This window comes from Nicotiana tomentosiformis, chromosome 1 (genome assembly GCF_000390325.3).
Source record: "Nicotiana tomentosiformis chromosome 1, ASM39032v3, whole genome shotgun sequence".
NCBI lineage: Eukaryota > Viridiplantae > Streptophyta > Magnoliopsida > Solanales > Solanaceae > Nicotiana > Nicotiana tomentosiformis.
In genome coordinates this window covers 46,504,094-46,526,712 of record NC_090812.1, presented here as the reverse complement: position 1 = coordinate 46,526,712, position 22,619 = coordinate 46,504,094, and the positions used below count along the sequence as shown (strand labels likewise).

General features: G+C 34.8%; 2 protein-coding genes across 2 annotated transcripts; one reads left to right on the top strand and one right to left on the bottom strand.

Moving 5' to 3' along the window:
* Window positions 1-11,616: 11,616 nt before the first annotated feature.
* Window positions 11,617-12,354, bottom strand: LOC104092553 (uncharacterized). Its single transcript, XM_009598177.1, has one exon. The coding sequence runs from the start codon at window positions 12,352-12,354 to the stop codon at window positions 11,617-11,619; it is 738 nt and encodes a 245-aa protein (XP_009596472.1).
* Window positions 12,355-15,332: 2,978 nt separating this feature from the next.
* Window positions 15,333-19,440, top strand: LOC104092552 (protein trichome birefringence-like 25). Its single transcript, XM_009598176.4, has 3 exons — window positions 15,333-15,799; window positions 16,371-16,648; window positions 18,543-19,440. Exons 1-3 carry the CDS (start codon window positions 15,547-15,549, stop codon window positions 19,317-19,319), a joined length of 1,308 nt encoding a protein of 435 aa, XP_009596471.1. The 5' UTR covers window positions 15,333-15,546; the 3' UTR covers window positions 19,320-19,440.
* The last annotated feature ends 3,179 nt before the right edge of the window (window positions 19,441-22,619 follow it).

Genomic DNA, 22,619 nt, shown 5'->3' with positions numbered 1-22,619 from the left:
AATAACAATTTAACTACGTAAAGCATCTGTGTAATCTAAATGGCATACATATATGTAAGTTGTAACAAAAAATGATCTCATACATATACACAAATATAGAGACAATGAGCACTTTATGAGAAGAAATCTAGAAAATATAATAGATCCCCATAGATTTTCGATTGCTTTGCCGGTACCGCACTCTTTGAAATAGTCTTTGCAATAATATTCTTAAAATCCTCATATCACACATACACATAAGTTCCAACCATTTGTCACAAAAAAAAAAGTTTATTTAACACAAAATATTTTTTTTATTTATTTAAAGAAGGCACAACTCATTCCAGGATATGTCCAAGTATTGCTCTCAAAAGAAACGTTGCAAGGGGAGACAAATATAAGCTTTGAAGGATAGTAAAAGTAGCAAAGCAAAAACATTCAATACTAAAGTACGAATTGTTGGGTTTTTTAAGCATAAATATAGCTTAAAAGAGGGTGAATGGGAAATGGAGGAAAATTGAAAATATTTGAGTTTCCCTCCTTGACGAAGGGATATTGTCCCATATTGGAAGAGGAAGAGATTTTGATGGGTATATATACAATTGCACTTCTTCTAGCTCTTAAAGAGTTAAGAAGAAGGCAAGCCTCGCGCCGTCGTTGTCGCTCGCTTGGCTTCGGCTTCGCTGAAACATTGGTGTTTGAAGTATCGCTACACCAGTGTTACTAGGAGGGGATTAAATTCCTTAAGAAAACACTGTGAATTCAGTTGGCTCGGATTAAATCCTGTTTCATTTACATTTATGTTATTTTATCTTCTCCATAATTATTTTACAAATACAGCTAAACAACAAGCTTAAGGAATTTAATCTTTTCTGTATTTGTGTTATATTCACTGTTTCTGGAAACTAAAACCTGTGTGGTTTTCTACTCCAGTGGAGATTAAAATCTACGTGACTTCGGCTTCGGCTTCGGGTTCGGGTTCGGCTTCGGATTCGGATTCGCTGAAACATTGGTGTTTGAAGTATCGCTACACCAGTGTGTAATTCGTTCTATCCTGGGAGGAAATAATCCACAACCTTGGGTACTAGGAGGGGATTAAATTCCTTAAGGAAACACTGTGAATTCAGTGGGTTCGGATTAAATTCTGTTTTATTTATATTTATGTTATTTTATCTTCTCCATAATTATTTTACAAATACAGCTAAACAACAAGCTTAAGGAATTTAATCTTTTCTGTATTTGTGTTATATTCACTATTTCTGGAGACTAAAATCTGTGTGGTTTTCTACTCCAGTGGAGATTAAAATCTACGTGATTTTAACGTTTGTTTGTGTCATTCTTTTACAGAAATGACGAACGACAATGGGAACCAGGTTGTTCCTATGGTAACTGCCAACGCATCGACAAGCCGAACACCACCGGCAGAAAAACCCGAAAATTTTTTCGGGATTGACTTCAAGCGCTGGCAGCAAAAGATGTTCTTCTACTTGACGACTTTAAGTTTGTAGAAGTTCATTATGGAAGATGTTCCTGTTCTGCCCGATGAAACTCCAGAAAATAAACGCTTTCTCGTGACTTAGTCGTGGAAGCATTCTGATTTTCTATGCAAGAATTACGTTCTTAGTAGACTAGAGGACAATCTGTATAACGTCTATAGTAATATGGAGACGTCAAAATAACTGTGGATAGCGCTTGAAAGAAAATACAAAACGGAAGATGTCGGGTTAAAGAAATTCGTTGCCGCTAAATTTTTGGACTATAAAATGGTAGATAACAAGTCTGTTATTACCCAAGTCCAAGAATTACAAGTGATTATTCACGATCTCCTTGCTGAAGGTATAAGTCAAATTAATACTAATGTTGAAAGTATTAATTATATTGTTTCTACTAACAGAATTTTCACTGAAGGTCTTGTCATCATTGAAGCGTTCCAAGTTGCAGCAATAATTGAAAAGTTGCCTCCTTTGTGGAAGGACTTCAAAAACTACTTGAAACACAAACGAAAGGAGATGTCCCTTGAAGATCTCATTGTTCGGTTGAGAATCGAAGAGGACAATAAAGCTGCTGAAAAGAAAGGACGTGAAAACTCAACAATAATGGGAGCAAACATTGTTGAGGATAGAAAGAGGAATAAGGCTTATGGACCGAAAAGCAACCCAAGCAAGAAGCGGTTCAATGGAAATTGCTACAACTATGAAAAAGTTGGACACAGATCTGCAGATTGTCGTGCTCCAAAGAAAGATAAGAAGAAGGGTCAAGCAAACATGGTTGAAAAGCACGAAGATATCGATGACTTGTGTGCTATGCTTTCTGAATACAACCTGGTAGGAAATCCTAAGGAGTGGTGGATTGATTCTGGAGCCACTCGCCATGTTTGTGCTGTTAGAGAAGCATTTGCTACATATGCTCTTGTTGGACCCGAAGAGACGCTTTCTATGGGAAATTCTGCAACGGCAAAAATTGAAGGATCTGGAAAGATATTTATGAAAATGACTTCTGGTAAGGTGGTGACCTTGAACAATGTCCTTCATGTTCCCGAGATTAGAAAGAACTTAGTCTCTGCTGGACTTCTTGTTAAGAATGGTTTTAAGTGTGTCTTTGTATCTGATAAGGTTGTAATAAGTAAGAATGAAATATTTGTAGGAAAAGGTTACCTCACTGAGGGCCTTTTCAAGCTGAATGTAATGGTTATTGAGAATAATAATAAAATTTCAGCTTCTTCTTACTTACTTGAGTCAAATGAATTATGGCATATACGTTTGGGTCATGTCAATTACAAAACCTTGAGAAAAATGATTAATTTGGAAGTATTGCTTATGTTTGAATGCGACAAATCAAAATGTCAAATATGTGTGGAATCTAAGTATGTTAAACATCCTTATAAGTCAGTTGAAAGGAATTCAAATTCTTTAGACTTAATTCACACAGATATTTGTGATATGAAGTCAATACCATCTCGCGGTGGAAAGAAGTATTTCATAACTTTTATTAATGACAGTACTCGATATTGCTATGTTTACTTACTTAATAGTAAAGATGAAGCAATAGATGCATTCAGACAATACAAAAATGAAGTTGAAACGCAACTTAACAAGAAAACTAAAATGATAAGAAGTGATAGGGGTGGCGAATATGAATCTCCTTTTGAAGAAATATGTCTAGAATATGGAATAATTCATCAAACAACTGCCCCTTACACGCCCCAATCCAATGGAATTGCGGAAAGAAAGAATCGCTCATTAAAGGAGATGATGAACGCATTGTTGATAAGTTCTAGTTTGCCACAGAACTTGTGGGGGGGAGCCGTTCTTACGGCTAACCGGATACTAAATCGAGTACCCCATAGCAAAACACAATCCATTCCATATGAAAAATAGAAAGGAAGAAAACCCAACTTGAATTATTTTAAAGTGTGGGGGTGTTTGGTAAAAGTACAAATTCCTAAACCCAAAAGAGTAAAAATAGGACCGAAAACTGTTGATTGTATTTTCATAGGATATGCGACCAATAGAAAGGCATATCTATTTCTAGTTCATAAATTAAAAAATCCCGACATTCATAATAATACGATTATAGAATCAGATAATGCTGAATTCTTTAAAAATATATTCCCGTATAACAAGGAATGTGAGTCGATTGGTGAAGGATCTAAACGACCTCGGGAAGAAACAAAAGAAAGTATATTTAATCAGGAGGATCCAAGACGTAGTAAACGTCAAAGAACGTCTACTTCATTTGGACAAGATTTTGTGACTTTCTTATTGAAAAATGAGCCTCGAACATTTAAAGAAGCTATGTCTTCTTCAGAATTATTATTTTGGAAATAGGCAGTCAATAGTGAAATAGAATCCATATTGAATAACCATACATGGGAATTGGTTGATCTTCCTCTTGGAAATAAACCTTTGGGTTCTAAATGGATTTTTAAGAGGAAAATGAAAGATGATGGCACTATTGATAAATATAAGGCAAGACTTGTAGTCAAAGGGTATAGACAGCGAGAAGGTCTTGATTATTTTGATACATACTCTCCGGTTACAAGAATTACGTTCATACGAATGTTAGTAGCATTAGCTGCAGTTTATGGGCTTGAAATTCATCAAATGGACATTAAGACGGCCTTCTTAAATGGAGACTTGGAGGAAGAAATCTACATGGAACAACTTGAAGGGTTTGTGGTTCCTGGCAAAGAAAAGAAGGTATGTAGACTTGTTAAGTCTCTTTACGGACTAAAATAAGCACCCAAATAATGGTATGCGAAATTTGACCAAATAATATTGTCAAATAGTTTTAAGATAAATGAATGTGATAAATGTGTGTACATTAAAAATATTCCAAATCACATAGTCATTTTTTGCTTATATGTGGATGATATGCTAATAATGAGTAATGACATTGCCAACATAAACGCGACTAAGCGTATGCTAACTAGCAAGTTTGATATGAAGGACTTGGGAGTTGCTGATTTAATTCTAGGGATTAAGATCAATAAGATTCCTCAAGGTCTGGCATTGTCACAATCTCATTATATTAAGACAGTACTTGAAAAATTCAAGCATTTAGGGTTTAAAGTTGCAAAGACTCCAATTGATGTGAATCTTGCATTAGCAAAGAACAAAGGCCAAATCATATCACAATTGGATTATGCTCGTGTGTTGGGATGCTTAATGTACATCATGAATTGTACACGACCAAATATAGCTTGTGCTATAAGCAAATTGAGTCGATACACGAGCAATCCAGGTCAATCTCATTGGATGGCGATGAAACGAGTTTTGGGATATTTAGAACATACCCAGGACTTTGCTTTGCACTACAGTAAATATCCTTCGGTGATTGAGGGATATTGTGATGTAAATTGGATCACCGGTTCAACTGATTCTAAGTTCACAAGTGGATATGTATTCATTATTGGTGGAGGAGCGGTATCTTGGAAGTCGTCCAAGCAAACTTGTATTGCTCACTCTACAATGGAAGCTGAATTCATAGCCTTAGATAAAGCCGGTGAAGAAGCTGAATGGCTCCGGAATTTCTTGGAAGACATTCCATTTTGGCCCAAACCGTTGGCACCAATATGCATACATTGCGATAGTCAAGCTGCAATTGGAAGGGCTGGGAGCGTGATGTATAACGGTAAATCTCGTCATATACGACGAATACATAAAACTGTTAGGCAATTACTCTCTAGAGGAATTATCACGATTGACTATGTAAAGTCAAGCGATAATGTATCTGATCTACTTACAAAAGGCCTAACTAGAGAGGTAGTTGAGAAATCATCGAGGGGAATGGGACTATGGCCGAAAACAAGCCATTGTGGCGGTAATTCTACCTAGAAGACTGGAGATCCCAAGATCTAGGTTCAAGGAGATCAAACAAAGTCATTAATGACGGTTCAACATTGTCAACTAAAAGTTTGGTCCATTCCCGTGATGAGATAATGTTCAGTACCAAGGATAAAGCATTAAGGCTTTTTAATGATTTCTAAATTTGATACGAGGTATATCAAATAATGTATCTACGGGATGACATGTTTAGGAATCACCTATGTAAGTGTGAAGTGTTAGCCGCTTCAAGGAGAATTTTGTAAGGCCAATTCTCTACGCACTTATTAAACCAGGCGGTGTTCATGGTTGAAACGAACACAACAATGAGAGCCAAAGACGGTTAAGGGTCGGTTGTGTACCTTATGGTTGTCTAGGTATACACCAAAGTTCGACGGTTCAAAGATATCAAATCTACCGATTGACCGAGTATATCCGACATAAGTTCACTACGGAAAGTTCAAAGGGAAACCTATTTATCCTGATACAATTAATCCTTGCTTGCGAATCACACAGTTTTTCATGCATATTTTCGTGATATAATCATTCCCCATTCATGTGGGGGATTGTTGGGTTTTTTAAGCATAAATATAGCTTAAAAGAGGGTAAATGGGAAATAGAGGGAAATTGAAAATATTTGAGTTTCCCTCATTGACAAAGGGATATTGTCTCATATTGGAAGAGGAAGAGATTTTGATGAGTATATATACAAGTGCACTTCTTCTAGCTCTTAAAGAGTTAAGAAGAAGGCAAGTCTCGCGCCGTCGTCGCTCGCTCGCTCGCTCGGCTCGGCTTCGGCTTCGGCTTCGGCTTCGGATTCGGTCAAATGATCGATTGATTGATTAATTTTTTGGACCAAATTTATTTGTTAATAGTAAATATTAACAGAATTATTATTAAATATCCGGTTTTTTATAAACGGAATATTAATATTAAATCCAAACGTAATAGTATATGCCCTTCACTTTTTGTAAAAGACATTTACAAAACAGTTTGCACCTCTTCAGAAGAACAGTTTGTACCTCTTCAAATCTGAAGAGTTGAAGAACAGTTTGCACCTCTTCAGATTTGAAGAAACAGTTGGCACCTCTTCGGATTTGAAGAGTTGCACCTCTTCAGATTGAGCTCAACATTGGCTATAAATACCAGTCCATTCTCTCAGTTTTTCCATACGAATTTTTGACTTCTCCTCCTTTCTTCTGTATTGTTTTAACTACAACAAAGTATCAATAAGTGTGATTTGCTACCGATTTTGTGTTCGCTGAAACATTAGTGTTTGAAGTATCGCTATACCAGTGTGTAATTCGTTCTATTCTGGGAGGAAATAATCTACAACCTTGGGTACTAGGAGGGGATTAAATTCCTTAAGGAAACACTGTGAATTTAGTGGGCTCGGATTAAATTCTGTTTCATTTACATTTATGTTATTTTATCTTCTCCATAATTATTTTACAAATACAGCTAAACAACAAGAATACCTTGAATTGGTTAAGAGGATGTAAAGGCTATCGATGTTGCTTGAAGAAACCAAAGACATGAACCTTGTCAGTCTCCTTTTCTCCAAAATTCTGGTAGTGTTCTTTCTTTTATATAAAGCTTTGATGATACTCTGCACTATAGAATGAGAAGTCAGAAATCGATTGATTACAATAAGTTAATACAACAGTAGGTTTCTTCAGGGACATCCGTTAAAAATTTGTCAACAGTTGCTAATCGCTGATTTCTTACTCGAAATCCGAATTGAAAGTCTGCCACAATTGGCTCCAAATTTGTCGTCTTATATTTGAGGGAGAGAACCGTTATGTGAGCCGTATGGAGAGATTTGAGGAAGGGACCGCTCTTTTATCTTGGGCTTCCAAGAAACGGTTGGACTCTCCAATAAATGACCCAAGAAATGTTTCAAACAATGGTTGTTTCTTGTTTAATACAGTTTTTTTTATTTATTGAATGTGAAGGAAGAAGGTAAAAATGCCAAAAAAAAAGGAGATAAAAGATAAATACCCAAGAAACCTTCTCAATGCCCAGCTTTATATATATATATATATATATATATATATATATATATATAGATTCCGATTTTCATCCTTGTGTTAATGGACTAAGAACATACCTTAGTTTTAGATTCTTTTTTTAATTGCCACATTCGTTTGTACTTATTTGTGTATATAGCGAAACAAAACAAGCAAGAAAGCAAGGAATTTGTGCACTTGAAACCTTTCCTATAACCCATTTTAAACCCCACTGCCATAGATCCAGATGAAAAGCATTACTCTATTGTCTCTTCATACAATGATCAATTTTCCATTGGCACTCCACTGCAAACACTCTCCAGAGTCGAATACCACCGACAAATAGCCACCCTATCACCTTCCCGGCTCCTTCCTTTAGTCCTTAACTTCATCTGGAATCTTTATTCTCATATTTGCTGGGAATTAATTATAGCTTGTTTTCTTATACCGAGTTCAACTTGACGTTAGCATATACTTTAAGTAATAAGAACACTCTTAAGACTAGGTTAGCTTAATAGGTTGCAGCTAACGTGATCTGTTCTTATTTGGAGGTTTGGGGTTGGAGAGGTTAGCCGGAGAGAAAGAGAGAGCGTGTTTGTGCATGAAAAGTAGAGATGGAGTAAATAAGGTTTAAACTCTAATCAGTACGAGTATAATGTTTTCTCTGTCACACCAAGTGCAATTGTTAGTTCCCGGGAGAAGTTGTTAGGTATCTAAAGCTAAGAGCGTTAATTGTGTTAGATTAGTCAGAAAAGCAACAATTTTTCATCTTATACTTTTTCTGCAATCTATAATTCACAAAGTTTGTTCCAGTGAAAATTCGAGTTAGTTGTTAAGAGACTTTGTAGAATCCTGGAGCAATTTTGTCATAATCCCTGCAGCAACGAAAGTGGGAGGCTTAAATTCCTTAATGACAGTAATTACACTATCAAGATCTAATTATTTCGCCCTATTTTTCTAACAAATTGAAAGTTAGTCCATTAACACAAGAATGAAAATCAGAATTAGGCAGTAACACTTTATTTTGAGTTTAAAATGATGAATTAAAACATTTTTAAGTCTTAGCTAAAAATCATTCGGTAGTACAAAATTCAATTGTTACTTGATATGACGATCATGAGTGATAAGTGCTTTTCTAAAGGGTACCACACCCTAGAACAAAATTCAATTGGCATATGATTTGATGTGCATATTTCGCACTGGATACGTAAAACTGTAGTAGACATAACAATTATTCGTTTCTTGGCAAAAGATTATTGGTCGTGGCATAGGTGAAGGGCAAAAACTACTATAAACCACTTGAAAGGACCAATGCAATGATTGGTATGGGATATGTGACAAAGAATGAGATGAAGATAATAAAGAATGCGGGCTCTATATCATTAGTAACACAAGATTATGAGTAAGCCCATCATAAAAAGGAACCACTTTTCTCTAGTGCTACTATATAAAAGCACAAGTTCGTATTAAATGACGAAATTAGCCGTAGTGAAACTTAAACAGTACATCGCATGTTTTTTATACGAGGTACTTTTTTTTCTTCTTCAAAAATTCAAATTTTAGCTATAGGTAAGTGGGAAGAAAGATCATAGAAGTCGATTCATAATGAATATCCACTTAAAGAATACTATATAGATTTAAAGCATCTTGTAGCATATATTACATAGATATTTTTGTATTTATATTATACACAACAACAATAATAAGCTCAGTAGTTTTCCACGAGTGGGGTCTAGGGAGGGTGAGATGTACGCAGCCTTACCCCTACCCTAAAAGGACAGAGAGGCTATTTCCGATAGACCATCGGCTGGAGAACGAATGACATAAGTAATGGCAACAAGAAGGAATAGCAACAAGATAAAAATACTGAAGCCACGAAAGCAGTTAAACTCTAGGTAATAATAGTAATTTATGAATAAAAGGATATCATACTAACATTAATGCTAGCGAACTAGGAAAGAAAGACAAAGAGATACGCCCGATTACCTACTAGCCTTCTACCCTGATCCTCGACTTCCACACCCTCCTATCTAGGGCCATATCCTCAGTCAACTCCAGCTGCGCCATGTCCCGCCTAATAACCTTGCCCCAAGACTTCTTAGGCCTACCTCTACCCCTCCTGATACCTACCGAGGCTAACCTCTCGCATCTTCTGACTGGGACTTCTATACTTCTCCTCTTAACATGTCTGAACCATCTCAACCTAGCCTCCCGCATCTTTTTCTCCACAGAAGCCACTCCCACCATCCCCAATAACTTCATTCCTAATTTTTTCCAACTTGGTATGCCCACACATCACCTTAACATCTTAATCTCAGCTACTTTTATCTTCCGGACATGAGTGTTCTTGACCAGCCAACACTCTCCATCATACAACATAGTCGGTCTAACTACAACCTTGTAGAACTTACCTTTAAGTATCAGCGACATATTTTTATCACACAAGACACCGGAAGCGAGCCTCCACTTCATCCACCCAGCTCCGATACGGCGCGTGACATCCTTATCAATCTCCTCATTACCTTGTATTATAGATTTAAGGTACTTGAAACTACCTATCTCGGGGATAACTTGTGTTTTAAGTTTCACCTTCATGTCCGTTTTCTGGGTAACGTTGTTAAATTTGCACTCTAAGTATTTCGTCTTGGTCCTGATCAACTTGAAAACCTTAGACTACAGGGTCTGCCTCCAAACATCCAGCCTCTCATTAACACCACCGTGCATCTCGTTAATCAGAACTATGTCATCAGCAAATAACATACACCATGGCACATCTCCTTGAATGTGATCCGTCAATGCATCCATCGCCAAGGAAAATAGAAATGGGCTAAGAGTTGATCCCTGGTGCAACCCCATCACAACCGAAAAATGTTTTGAGTCTCCTCCCCTATCCTAACCCGAGTCTTAGCTCCATCATACATGTGCTTAATCACCCTAATATAGGCTGTCGGGACCCCTTTAGCTTCCAAGCATCTCTCTCGGAACCTTGTCATAAGCTTTTTCTAGGTCAATAAACACCATATACAAGTCCTTCTTCATCTCCCTATACCGCTCTACCAATCTCCTCACCAGATGAATAGCTTCAATAGTCGAACGCCCAGATATGAATAGTTTTCATAGTCCCGCCTAATAACCTTGCCCCAAAACTTCTTAGGCCTACCTCTACCCCACCTGATACCCACCGAGGCTAACCTCTCGCACCTTCTGACTAGGGTTTCTATACTTCTCCTCTTAACATGCCTGAACCATCTCAACCTAGCCTCCCGCATCTTTTCCTCTACAGAAGCCACTCCTACCATTCCCAATAACTTCATTCCTAATCTTTTCCAATCTGGTATGCCCACACATCACCTTAACATCCTCATCTCAGCTACTTTTATCTTTCGAACATGAGTGTTCTTGACCGGCTAACACTCTGCGCCATACAACATAGTCAGTCTAACTACAACCTTGTAGAACTTACCTTTAAGTCTCAGCAGCACATTTTTATCACACAAGACACCAAAGCGAGCCTCCATTCATCCACCCAGCTCCGATACGGTGTGTAACATCCTCATCAATCTCCTCGTTACCTTGTATTATAGATCCAAGCTACTTGAAACTACCTATCTTGGGGATAACTCCATGTCCATTTCCTGGGTAATGTTGTTGAATTTGTACTCCAAATATTCCGTCTCGCTCCAGATCAACTTGAAAACCTTAGACTCCAGGGTCTGCCTCCAAACATCCAGCCTCTCATTAACACCACCGTGCATCTCGTTAATCAAAACTATGTCATCAGCAAATAACATACACCATGGCACATCTCCTTGAATGTGATGCGACAATGCATCCATCGCCAAGAAAAATAGAAATGGGCTAAGAGTTGATCCCTGGTACAACCCCATCACAACCGAAAAATATTTTGAGTCTCCTCCCCTGTCCTAACCCGAGTCTTAGCTCCATCATACATGTCCTTAATTATCCTAATATAGGTTGTCGGGACCTCTTTAGCTTCCAAGCTTCTCTCTCGGGACCTTGTCATACGCTTTTTTTAGGTCAATGGATACCATATACAAGTCCTTTTTCATATCCCTATACCACTCCACCAATCTCTTCACCTGATGAATAGCTCCATAGTCGAACGTCCCGGTAAAAAATCGAACTGGTTCTCAGAAATAGACACACTGCTCCTCACCCTCACTTTAACCACCCTCTCCCAAACTTTCATCGTATGACTAAGCACCTTAATTAATCCCCCTATAATTATTACAACTTTGAATATCTCCCTTGTTCTTATACAACGGAATCATCCTACTCTACCTTTATTCTTCGAGCATCTTCTTCATCCTAAAAATGATATTGAACAACCTTGTGAGCCACTCCAAACCTGCAGTACCCGCATTCTTCCAATATTCCACGGGAATTTTGTCTGGCCCGGTTGCTCTACCCCTGTGCATCTTGCGCATAGCCCCCTCGACCTCCTCTACTCTTATGCGCCTACAATACCCGAAATCCCGGCGATCCTCAGAGTGCTTCAAATCGCGCAACACAATATTCCTATCACCCTCTTCATTCAGGAGTTTATGGAAGTACGTCTGCCATCTTCGTCCAATTTGAGCATCTTCCATCAAAACTCTACCTTCCTCATCTTTGATGCACTTAACTTGATCCAGATCATGGGCCTTCCTCTCTCTCACCTTGGCTAGCCTGTATAACTTCTTATCCCTGCCTTTGACCCCAAACTCTTCATACAGACGCTCAAATGCCGCAGTCTTACCCGCCGTAACCGCTAATTTTGCCTCCTTCTTAGCCCTCATATACCCCTCCCCGTTCATCCTCTTTGCCTCCTCGTCCATGCTTTCTACAAGCTTCAAGTACGTCGCTTTCTTAGCTTTTAATTTCTCTTGTACCTCCTCACTCCACCACCGGTCACCTTTGTGGCCACCAATGAAACCCTTCGAGACCCCTAACACCTCTCCCACAACTAATCTAATACACTCCGTTATCGTAGTCCACATACAACTCGCATCCCTACTGCTCCTCCAGGCTCCCATAGCCATCACCTCCCCCCCCCCCCCCCCAGTTCCTGTGCTTTGTCATAAGTCAAATTAATATTTTAACACCATGCCAATCAAATAGTGTCACAAAAAAAATACATTTTATCCCAAAAACAATGTAGGATTCATTTTGTTAAGAAAATGAATTTTGGATCAAATTTCAACGTCAAAGCCTAATTCATGACATGAAGATTGTCAAAGTACTACAAATTAAGCAAACTTATGCTCGGATAAAACTATAGCATAGATAACATAACACGAGGCAAAAATTGAAAAACATAATAATAGGGATGATTTTGGCTCTAATACCAAGTTACATATCCATATGTTCTATCTTCATTTTACTCGGGGGCGGATCCACTCCTTAGGGTGGGGTGGTATGGCACCCACTAGATTGATAAAATCATTATATATCTATGTTAAAATTTTCTTAAATTAGGTTAAATATTTGATCTTGCCACCCCTAGTCGCAAACTAAACAAAAGTGCAATGATTGAGATACCTTTTTGAGAGCTTTTCTTGTGTGTAATATCCAAGTTCGAATTTATGTTAAATTTTATTTGGCTTCCTTTTTTGTGCTTTTGTTTTCTTTTGTCTCAATTATTTCCCTTTTCTGTTATCTCCCAATTTTCTACTTGTCATTTTCTTATTTTTTATATTTCTCTTTCCGTTGTTCTATTGGTTTTTCTCTAACTTCTAGCGAGAATAGTAAAAAAAAGAGACACCAAAATTTTAAAATTCCATAAATATAAGCATTTCTCTTAATCTGAAAATTGCGAGTTTTCTTCTTTCGAAATTTCTTTTGTTTATTATATCATAAAAATTGGTGTTATTCTTTGGTTGTTAAGTTCAATTTAAATCACTTTACTATTAAATTATGATAAATTTTTGTAAATATTGCTTAGATAAAATATGAAATTTATCATTTTTATTTTTGAAAATTTATATTTCATCGAATTCTATATTTACTTATTAGGGGTGTAATTTACCAAGTGAAAATATATTTTTTCTTGTTTTAATTGGTGTAATTTTCTAATTCAAGATGTTATTCTACTTGCGTAAATTTATTTTAAATACCTAGTGAAAGTATTGACTTTACTTGTATTGTTAATAATAAAGGTATGATTCCGGTATAAAATGTTAATTACATTTGTCTTGATATTGAGATGTAATTTTCATATGCAAATAAAAAACATCTATTAACTTGACCCAAATAAACTCAAAAGAAACGGAATCGAGTCGAATACATGTTTCTAACAAACTCTATATTAATTATTACAAGGTGTATATCAAAGAAAATTATGGCACCCGTCATCATCAAATCCTAGATCCGCCTCTGATTTTACTTGGAGGTTAATTTTAAATGTTTAGAAACAAATTAGTGGTTTAGGTAATGGAGTTATACAAAAGGATTTTCGTGCAAGATAAAGATATTCCTTAAACTCATAATAAAATAATAATATTTCTATAATTTATTTTGAAGCCATGTAAGTTCTCTAAGAGCCACTAGCAAGCAAATTTTCATATGAAAACTCAAAAGTCTTATGCGCAATCTGCTTCACAGCAATGCTCCTTAATCCGATCCATTCTCATTTCAATTTTATAATAAAAAATCAATAAGTATATAAGTTAAAGTAGGAATTTTGCAGAAAAATAACCGAATCCGGGTAGATATAAGGAAATGCCAGAATCTTACAAATAATCTTTGATTTATTTGTGGGAAAGTGGATGTCTTTATTCCCTGATAAAGTTGCATGATGTGCCTAATCAATGTGGGGTTTGTTGTTTTTTTGTTTTTTTTTTTTGGGGGGGGAGGGGGGAATTAAATATTACAATGACCTCAGGCCTTAGATCTTGAATTGCCCCCCTTTATGAAAAAAATATAAAGTATACAATTAATTGAGATAATTGAAAAATAAACTACAATTAATTGAGATAGAAGATTGATCAAGGAGCAGTGCCAATAGAAAAAACAGATTAAAGCATCTATAAATCTTTTTTTAATCTACGCTTCTACATCATAAAGATGACCAATTAGAAGCACTAAATATCTAAACATTTGTTTGGTGTTAACTTCTATGGTATGAGCTTCGTTAATCACCATTTACAATTTACTAGAAATGGAAATATTTGTTTGGAGTAATTGAATACTTGGTGATTCGCTGATTGCTCTGTTCCTCCAGCGTGAAAAGATAAGCTTTGAACTTTGGGAAATGGAAACTAAATTAGAAATGGAACAGTTGAGTCAGAGACATTTCCATTGGTTTTCTTTGAAAGTTACCCCAAAAGACACTATGGTCCCCCACTTTATTGCATTTGTTTATCTTTTCTCTAATCGCAGAGATTAAACTATGATTAGCTCTTTATCTCTTTCACTCTTCACATAAAAAATCATATTGGTTGGAGAATTGTAAAATTGAATTCACAAAGTATTCCTACAAAATATACTTGTTGTTGTTGGTCATGTTATTTCCATTGGTACTGACAATATTAACTTATATTCATTGAAATTTAAGCTGTCATTTCAAACCCACGCCACTTTGCTCTTTAACTCTTAAGCTAGCTTCTTGTTAGTTGACAACCAACCAGGAAAAATGTGAGAAAAGGAGAAAAGAAAAGGAAAAAAAAGGAGCCAAAATATGGGCTAAAGAAGCCCTTAGAATAATCCTCACTTTCTTTCTTTTTCCTTTTTCTTCTTTAAACTTTCATTCTGAAATAATTCAAAACACTCTATACAGCCTTCACAACTTTTTTACAAATAAATTCATTTAACTGTTTAAATCTTACATTTTGATGTCATACCAGTATTAACATAATAAAATAATAGTAACATGTTATACTTTGTGAACACACATTGGTGTGCACCATGTCACTGTTAAAGTGAAGCCCCACTTTATTTCCTTTGTATGCTTCTCTTTTGTAGTTTTGTGTTACTTTGCCTATTTTCTAACGACCCCACCCTTCTTTTTTCTTCTTTCTTAGTAGTAGTTAACAGTTGGTTGCCAAAAATACTCAATTTTTTAAACCTTTATTTTTTCCTACCATTATTGCACCATCATCTTCTTCTTCTTCCCTTTGTTTATTACTCCTAATCTTTTTCTATTTCTATATTATTTTGTTGCACAGACCTTAATGAACAAGTATCCCTATTATACTATTCGGTCTCGGTAACAACAAGTGCAGAGACCAAGAATAATGAAGGCCTTGAATAGCAACAACGTTATCAAGAAACAACTTTCCTTAGTTTTTGTAAAGTTTGCAGTTTGTTTTCTGTTGTTTGGGCTTGCCTACCGTCTGTTCTTGTCCAATTTTCAACAGTTTCCTCAGATTGAGGTGAATGACACAGCTTTTGTTTCCGACAACACATTGTCGCCGCCGGCCACCATGAATCAGCCGCCGGTAACGGGTTATCTTCCAGAGAACGTAATGGACCGAACTTTGCAAAATGGTTGGTTAATATTCTTCTTCTTATCTTGCTTTTTCTGGCCATGCATGAACGACCACTTATTTTAAAAATTGATTCTTGAAAGCTCCCTTTTTTATATTTCTTTTTAGCTTATCATATTTGTATGCTTGGAATTTCTGGTATCAAATGATGTGAATAATTTCCCTTCACTTCAGTCCAGTTTGTGATTAATTTGTGTTAGGAGGAACAAGTTTTTTTAACAATTTGTGTTATGTTCTGAGGAACCCCTTAAGAAAAGGAGAAACTGAACATTCTCCATTAAAAACGGATTAATTTATTAGGATAACAATGGACTGGGGAATTTGTGTTCTCTTTTTTTTTTTTTGGGTGCTAAAAGAACTGAAAATAAGTAGGACTTAGAAGCACTTGTTATTTCTGGTTTATGATATTGTCTTTGGCTGATAGGTAGTGATTCTAGTGAATGTTAGTATGTACTACTACACAGAAAAAGGAACAACTTTGAATTAATAATTGGATTTGCACTTTGAGCTTGGTCTCTGGTGTATGAGTTCTGAAAAGCTGTGTTTTTTTTTCTTCTTTTTTTTGGTTACAGGAAAATGTAATTTATTTATAGGAGATTGGGTGTCAGATCCCAACGGTCCTGTTTACACTAACAGTACTTGCTATACAATTGAATCTCACCAGAATTGTATGAAAAATGGGAGACCTGATACTGATTATCTTTACTGGAGATGGAAACCCAGAGACTGTGAGTTACCAAGATTCAGCCCCAAGAAATTCCTCAATTTGATGCGGAACAAATCATTTGCCTTCATTGGCGATTCAATTATGCGCAATCATGTACAGTCATTGCTTTGCATTCTTTCACAGGTACATTTCAAGCTCAAATAAAATCAGTGCAACTAACTGCTCTAATTGTTCTCTGCTTTCCAGTTTTGTTTTGTTATTCGTCATTGATATTTTTAATTCAAATGCTGAGAGCTGGCTAATGCAACCACAAGAATCATGATTCATGACTTAGATGTTTTTTCTTAACTACTTGCTAACATCAATAATTGCTCTTAAATGGTCAATTTGGATCTCAACTAAATACTCCCCCTCCAATTTTACTTGTCCACTTTGAATTTTTTGCGTCTCTTAAGAAATAATAATTTTAATATATATTTTACCATATAACTCCTAATAATGATAGCATTTTAAAAAGTCTTGGGAAATAATTTTGAAAATGAGTAATTAACGATAAAGGTAAAACAGGAAAAAAAAATCATCTTTCTTTCTCTTGATTTAGTATAGTGGACAAATAAAAGTAAAAATATATTTTTAATATAGTGGACAAGTAAAAGCAAGATTTTTGTGGATTTTAGTGTATTTCATTAAAATTTGTGGGACACTCATGTTTTATAAGCTGTTGGCTTATCCAGTTGTATCTCACAAATCATAATTAGGATCTTTTGTGTATGAAGTGGGCATGCCTCTGCAAATTGGCTTTATCAGTAGTGTCACTCTCAGTTACATGGATACTGGACCCGCAAGCCAGCTTGTAAAGGCTCTTTTTAGTTGTAACATTTGTTTTGAAGTTGTTAATAAGTTAATTCAAACATAAAATCACCTTATTTTGAGAACCGCTTTTTTTCAAAAATGTTTTTTTCAAAAGTATTTCTGGTGAGAAGTAGTTTGTGTTTCGCTAATTAATTTGAAAAACACTTTTGAATAACAATTAGTGTTTGGCCAAGCTTTAAAAAATTGCTTCTAAGTTATTTATCAAAAATGTGTTTTTTACAAAAGTATTTTTAAAGAGAAACTATTTTTTTCTATTTCTCCAAAGCTACTTCTGATTCTCTTCAAAAACACTTTTTTTCCTTTCAAAAACTTGGTCAAACACGGAAGAAGAAAAAAAAAAAAAACTTTTTGACAAAAAAAAAAAAGCTTAAAAAGAAACTTGGCCAGTCTATTAGTCTCAAGCCAAACTAGATGAACATTCAAGACTATCGCTCAGGTTTCGCTGTTGTCTAGCTCCTTTGACCAAGAAAACTAGCTGGCCTCATTATTATCTCCTTAGGACTTCAGCAAAATGTGAGTGACAAGTGATAACAAAATCAAGGAGTAGTTTTAAAGTGATTTTGAGGATCTTTGACCCCCCTGGCCTTATTCACTATTGTTTAAGAGGTTGCAGACCATTTTATTCAAAGAAAATGAAACAATAACCCCTTAATGGTGGTTACAAAAGAGAATAAGGAAATGCCATTGTGGATATTTTCTAGTCTGTTACGCCTATTGAAAGAACCCTCCTATTGAAATGTCCTAGTCTATAGGCAGCTGGCTGAGCATGCTGATTCTTTCTCAGTAATACTTATTTTAGTTGGAAAATATCTCTGATTGATTATGGACTTTTCTTTATGCATAAAATCAGAGGCTGCCGTTTGGAGAAACTCCATCCTGAATTAGTAATCTAATTAACATCATTAATCAGCATCAAGTATATAAATATTTCCTGCATACCTCTTTAGTTCTTAGTTGCCTGGTTGACGTTTAGTAGAGAGATACATTAATCAGGTGCAAAATGGGCAAATACTCTGAAGATGAGGTTGAGTTATTTTTCTTGTTATTATGAGGGGTTTCTTAAATCAGAATTGTCTATAAAAGGAATAGATTGTAATTTGATATTGTTGAGTAGTCCAAGCATCATTCACCACATCAAGTCCATGTCTGTTATTTTGAATTTAGAAAGGTAGTAGCTCCTAATCACGTTTACGTTGTAATGCAGGAGGAACAAGGCGATGAGGTATACCATGACAAGCAATTTAAAAGCAGAAGATGGTACTTCCCAACCCATAATTTCACTCTTTCTGTGGTCTGGTCGCCTTTTCTTGCAAAAGCCACTATTTTTGAAGACGACAATGGAGTTTCCACGGATATAATCCAGCTTCATCTTGACAAACTGGATGATGTTTGGACTCGAAAATTTGACAGTTTTGATTATGTAGTCATTGCTGGTGGCAAGTGGTACCTGAAATCTGCAATTTACTATGAAAACGATAAGATTGTTGGCTGCCACTATTGCCCTGGTAAGAACATTACAGAAGTGGGATTTGACTACGCATATCGCAAAGCAATGAATTCGACCATGAAATTCATCACAAGCTCGAAGAACAAGGCGTATACATTTTTTAGAACGACTACCCCCGATCACTTTGAGAATGGTGAATGGAATACAGGAGGTTATTGTAATAGAACAGGACCCTTCAAACAAGATGAGGTTGATATTGGTTATGTAGATGAGGTGATGCGCAAAATTGAATTAGAAGAATTCGAGAGTATATCGAGAACAGAATCTGCAGACAGGTTGACAATGAAATTGTTCGATACTACATTCCTTTCGCTGCTGAGGCCAGATGGGCACCCTGGAATCTACAGACAATATCAGCCATTTGCTAAAGAAAATAAGAACAAAAAAATTCAGAATGATTGTCTACATTGGTGCTTGCCCGGTCCCATAGATTCGTGGAACGATGTAATGATGGAAATGTTGTTCACCAGTTGAAAATGGTGTGACATTAGATTTTGATTTTGCTCCAGCAATTGTAATTGTTTCATCTGCAAAGATGGTTACACACTATTTCTCACCATTGTTTCCTCTCCAAGTAAATATTTTAACACTCAAAGCTTCAGATTGTGCATAGTGACTACTGCTAATAAATCCATGTATAAGGAACTTGAAACCATTGGAAGATGCTTTATAACAAAATCTACACTGTTGGCCCAATATTAGTATCTCTAAAAACATTACACAGTATAGCCGCTTCCAAAAATAATAGTCACTAAAATATGTAATTTTATATATTAATGTATAATATACATGTAACATATATATAATATATGTTTCACTAGCGAATATAATTATTTTGGTCAACCAGACAAATGTATAACTGTCCGCAATATTTCTTTTCAAAAATATTGTTTAAGGACCATGAATTTGGGTTCTTTCTCAACTTAACTCCGGAATATTTTTGTAAAAATTTCACGGGTGCCCTATTTGGCCGCCCCCATTTAACTTGTATCCATATTTAAAACACAAAAATTAATTAGTATCCAAAGTACACACAAGTTAAGGCCTTTTCCTCCTCCTCCTCCTTCGTCAATGTGAAAACAAAGGTGACAGTGAAATTGCATGGTGTTTGTGAGCGAGTTTTAAGGTGATTTATAGTGTTTTGCGATAGTGAGCTGTTGTGGCGCTCCTTTCTTTGCTTTTACTTATGCCTCTTCTTCTTCTTAATTGCAAAATCGGTTTGTTAAATTTATTGTTATTTTGACAAACTGATGATTGAGTTTTGTTCTTTATGATATTTGGAGGTAATGTTTCAAATTTGAGATCATTTTGAGTAGATTTAGATGTTGAATCGTGTGTTGAATTGTTGAAATTCGAAAAATAAATTTCTGTTTCTGGACAACTTGCACTTCAAACATATTTAGCCTTAAGTGCATGAAACATTGGTTGCAGTTCAAACCTACTTGGCTTAAAGTGCACCTTAAATGCAAAAATTTTCCTTCAAACCTATTTGGCTTTATGTGCATGAAAATATTTGTTGTACTTTTGACCCATTTGGCCTTAAGTGTATCTTAAGTGTAATTTTTGTACTTTAAACTTAATTTAAAGTTGGCCTTAAGCGCATTGCACTTCAGACTTTATTTCCTTCACCTTTAGACCCGATAAATTTAAAGTTGATCTTAAAATGGATAGACTTACAAATTTTTGTGCAAAGTGAATATAAGTTTAATGGTAACCCTAAATTGAGTATATATACAAATGCTCTAGTCTTGCCCAAAAATATGGCTGAGCCTCAAGAAGGTCTGGCCACGCACTCGAGTCAACTTCTCACTATTTTCGATTCAACTTTCTTTTGATGTTTTCCTCAAATTTATAAGAGCATGTTTGGAAAGTCGCTCCGATTTGGGTGTAATCGGATGTAATTATATAGTTTGATATATTTGTTTGGTCAAGTAATTACTTAGTCAACATAGAATTGATGTAATTGAAGGGGTGTAATTACACTCTCCAATTCTCAAGGGGGGGGGGGGTGAGAATTGGCGGTAATTACACTAATTACAAGGTTGCTTTTTAGTTTCTTTCCTTTTTGTTTTTATTTTAATTTATTTTCTTTATAACTTTTTATTTCTATTTTTTTTTATTTTTTTACTTTTAAATTTTTTTTGAAATTTTAAAATATATTTTTCTTTGTATAGTATTTATCTTTTATTTCTCTACCTTTACTTCTTATGATTTCATGTAATTGCTTATATTTTATTCATTATTATTATTATTATTTTTGAAACTACACCTTCTAATATTAGAAATAATGGGTCATTAACAAACTTGGTATATAATGAGTGATGCAATTAAAGTGGAATTTCATTGTTGAATGTGGTTATAAACTATATGCTTCCTAATCTTAAGTTATAGTGGAACTTACTATTATTATGTTGGAATTTGACATATATTAAACTTTATTTTTTTGGATTTTAAAATTGTGTTATATTCCTGGTTCCAATTTATTTGTTTTAGTAGTATTGGCTCATATTGCATGTTGTTCATTTTTTAGTTAGAATTGATAGATTAATTTTGTCAAACATTTGAATAATGTTATGACATTATATTTATAAATATTAATTTATTTTATCAAATATGAATTCCATGATATTCTTACAAAATGTATGTTTTTAGTTTTTGTAAGTATCTAAACTAAATATTATTAATTTGGAAAATATATATAAATTATTTTTACAATATTAGTTATAAATATATGATTATTAATTAATGTATATTATATTCGCGAAAAAATATACATCCTAAATACCAAGTATAATATCATTTATACTTATAAAAATTTATAGGCATATATTTAATATATTAACTTTTAAGTTTTGATAATTATTTCATTTAACATTTAATCTAACTGTGTAATTATACTTGTGCAATCAAATAGTAAACTTGTAATTACAGTATAATTACACTATAACAAACAAACATGGAGTAGTAATTACACAATTATGTAATTACTATCGTAGTAATTACACAAATTTCAATTACCTGATGGATTTCCAAACAAATCCTAATTGTCTCAAATCAGTTGATTGCAACAAATTTAGGTAATAAGCACCATCAGATACATAGTATTCATGTAAGAAGGAGAATAATTAATGAAGTGGGTAAGTGAAAAGGTGTTTTTTCTCTTTCAAGTAATAGTAATTAGATGAAATAGGTGTCAAACAATCACATGGTCATAATGACTGGAAGCTTGTTTAAATCATTGAGATGTTGATGATTCAATTAAAAAGGAAAGACTTATACTCCTATCTTTTTTCTGAGATGACAAAAAGTGGTATCAATTTTTCTTTAAATAATGAAGCAGAAAATGAAAAGTTTCAATTTATTCTAAATTAGATATATAAATACATTTACTTTAATAATTCCTAACAAGTTGAATTTCTACCATTTGAAGAAGTAAGAAATATCGTTATTGTGAGTCTCACAATTTGAAATGGGACCCAAAGTCACGGAAGACAAACGAAAAATCATGACGGCTATCATCACAGTTCTTTCTCCTATTCCAAAGTTTATGGGGTTAGTTTATTTATGATGAGAACTTTACATAAATAGTAGATTAGATTTATTATTTATTTTTTTAACCGATATATATTAATTATATATTAATTATATATATATATATAAATATCTACTGATTATTTTTAATTTAAACGGTTTAGATAGACGGTTATTTAGGTTAATTCTTCTAAAAAGAATTTTCGAACCTTTACTGTGCATTTATAAATTGAAAAGGATTAT

Bases quoted from the DNA above. Each gene is read 5' to 3' on its own strand.
- LOC104092553 (XM_009598177.1), bottom strand. From the start codon at position 12,354: ATGGCTATGGGAGCCTGGAGGAGCAGTAGGGATGCGAGTTGTATGTGG.
- LOC104092552 (XM_009598176.4), top strand. From the start codon at position 15,547: ATGAAGGCCTTGAATAGCAACAACGTTATCAAGAAACAACTTTCCTTA. The intron at 15,800-16,370 runs GTTGGTTAATAT...TTTTGGTTACAG, and splicing joins GGACCGAACTTTGCAAAATG to GAAAATGTAATTTATTTATA. The intron at 16,649-18,542 runs GTACATTTCAAG...GTTGTAATGCAG, and splicing joins TGCTTTGCATTCTTTCACAG to GAGGAACAAGGCGATGAGGT.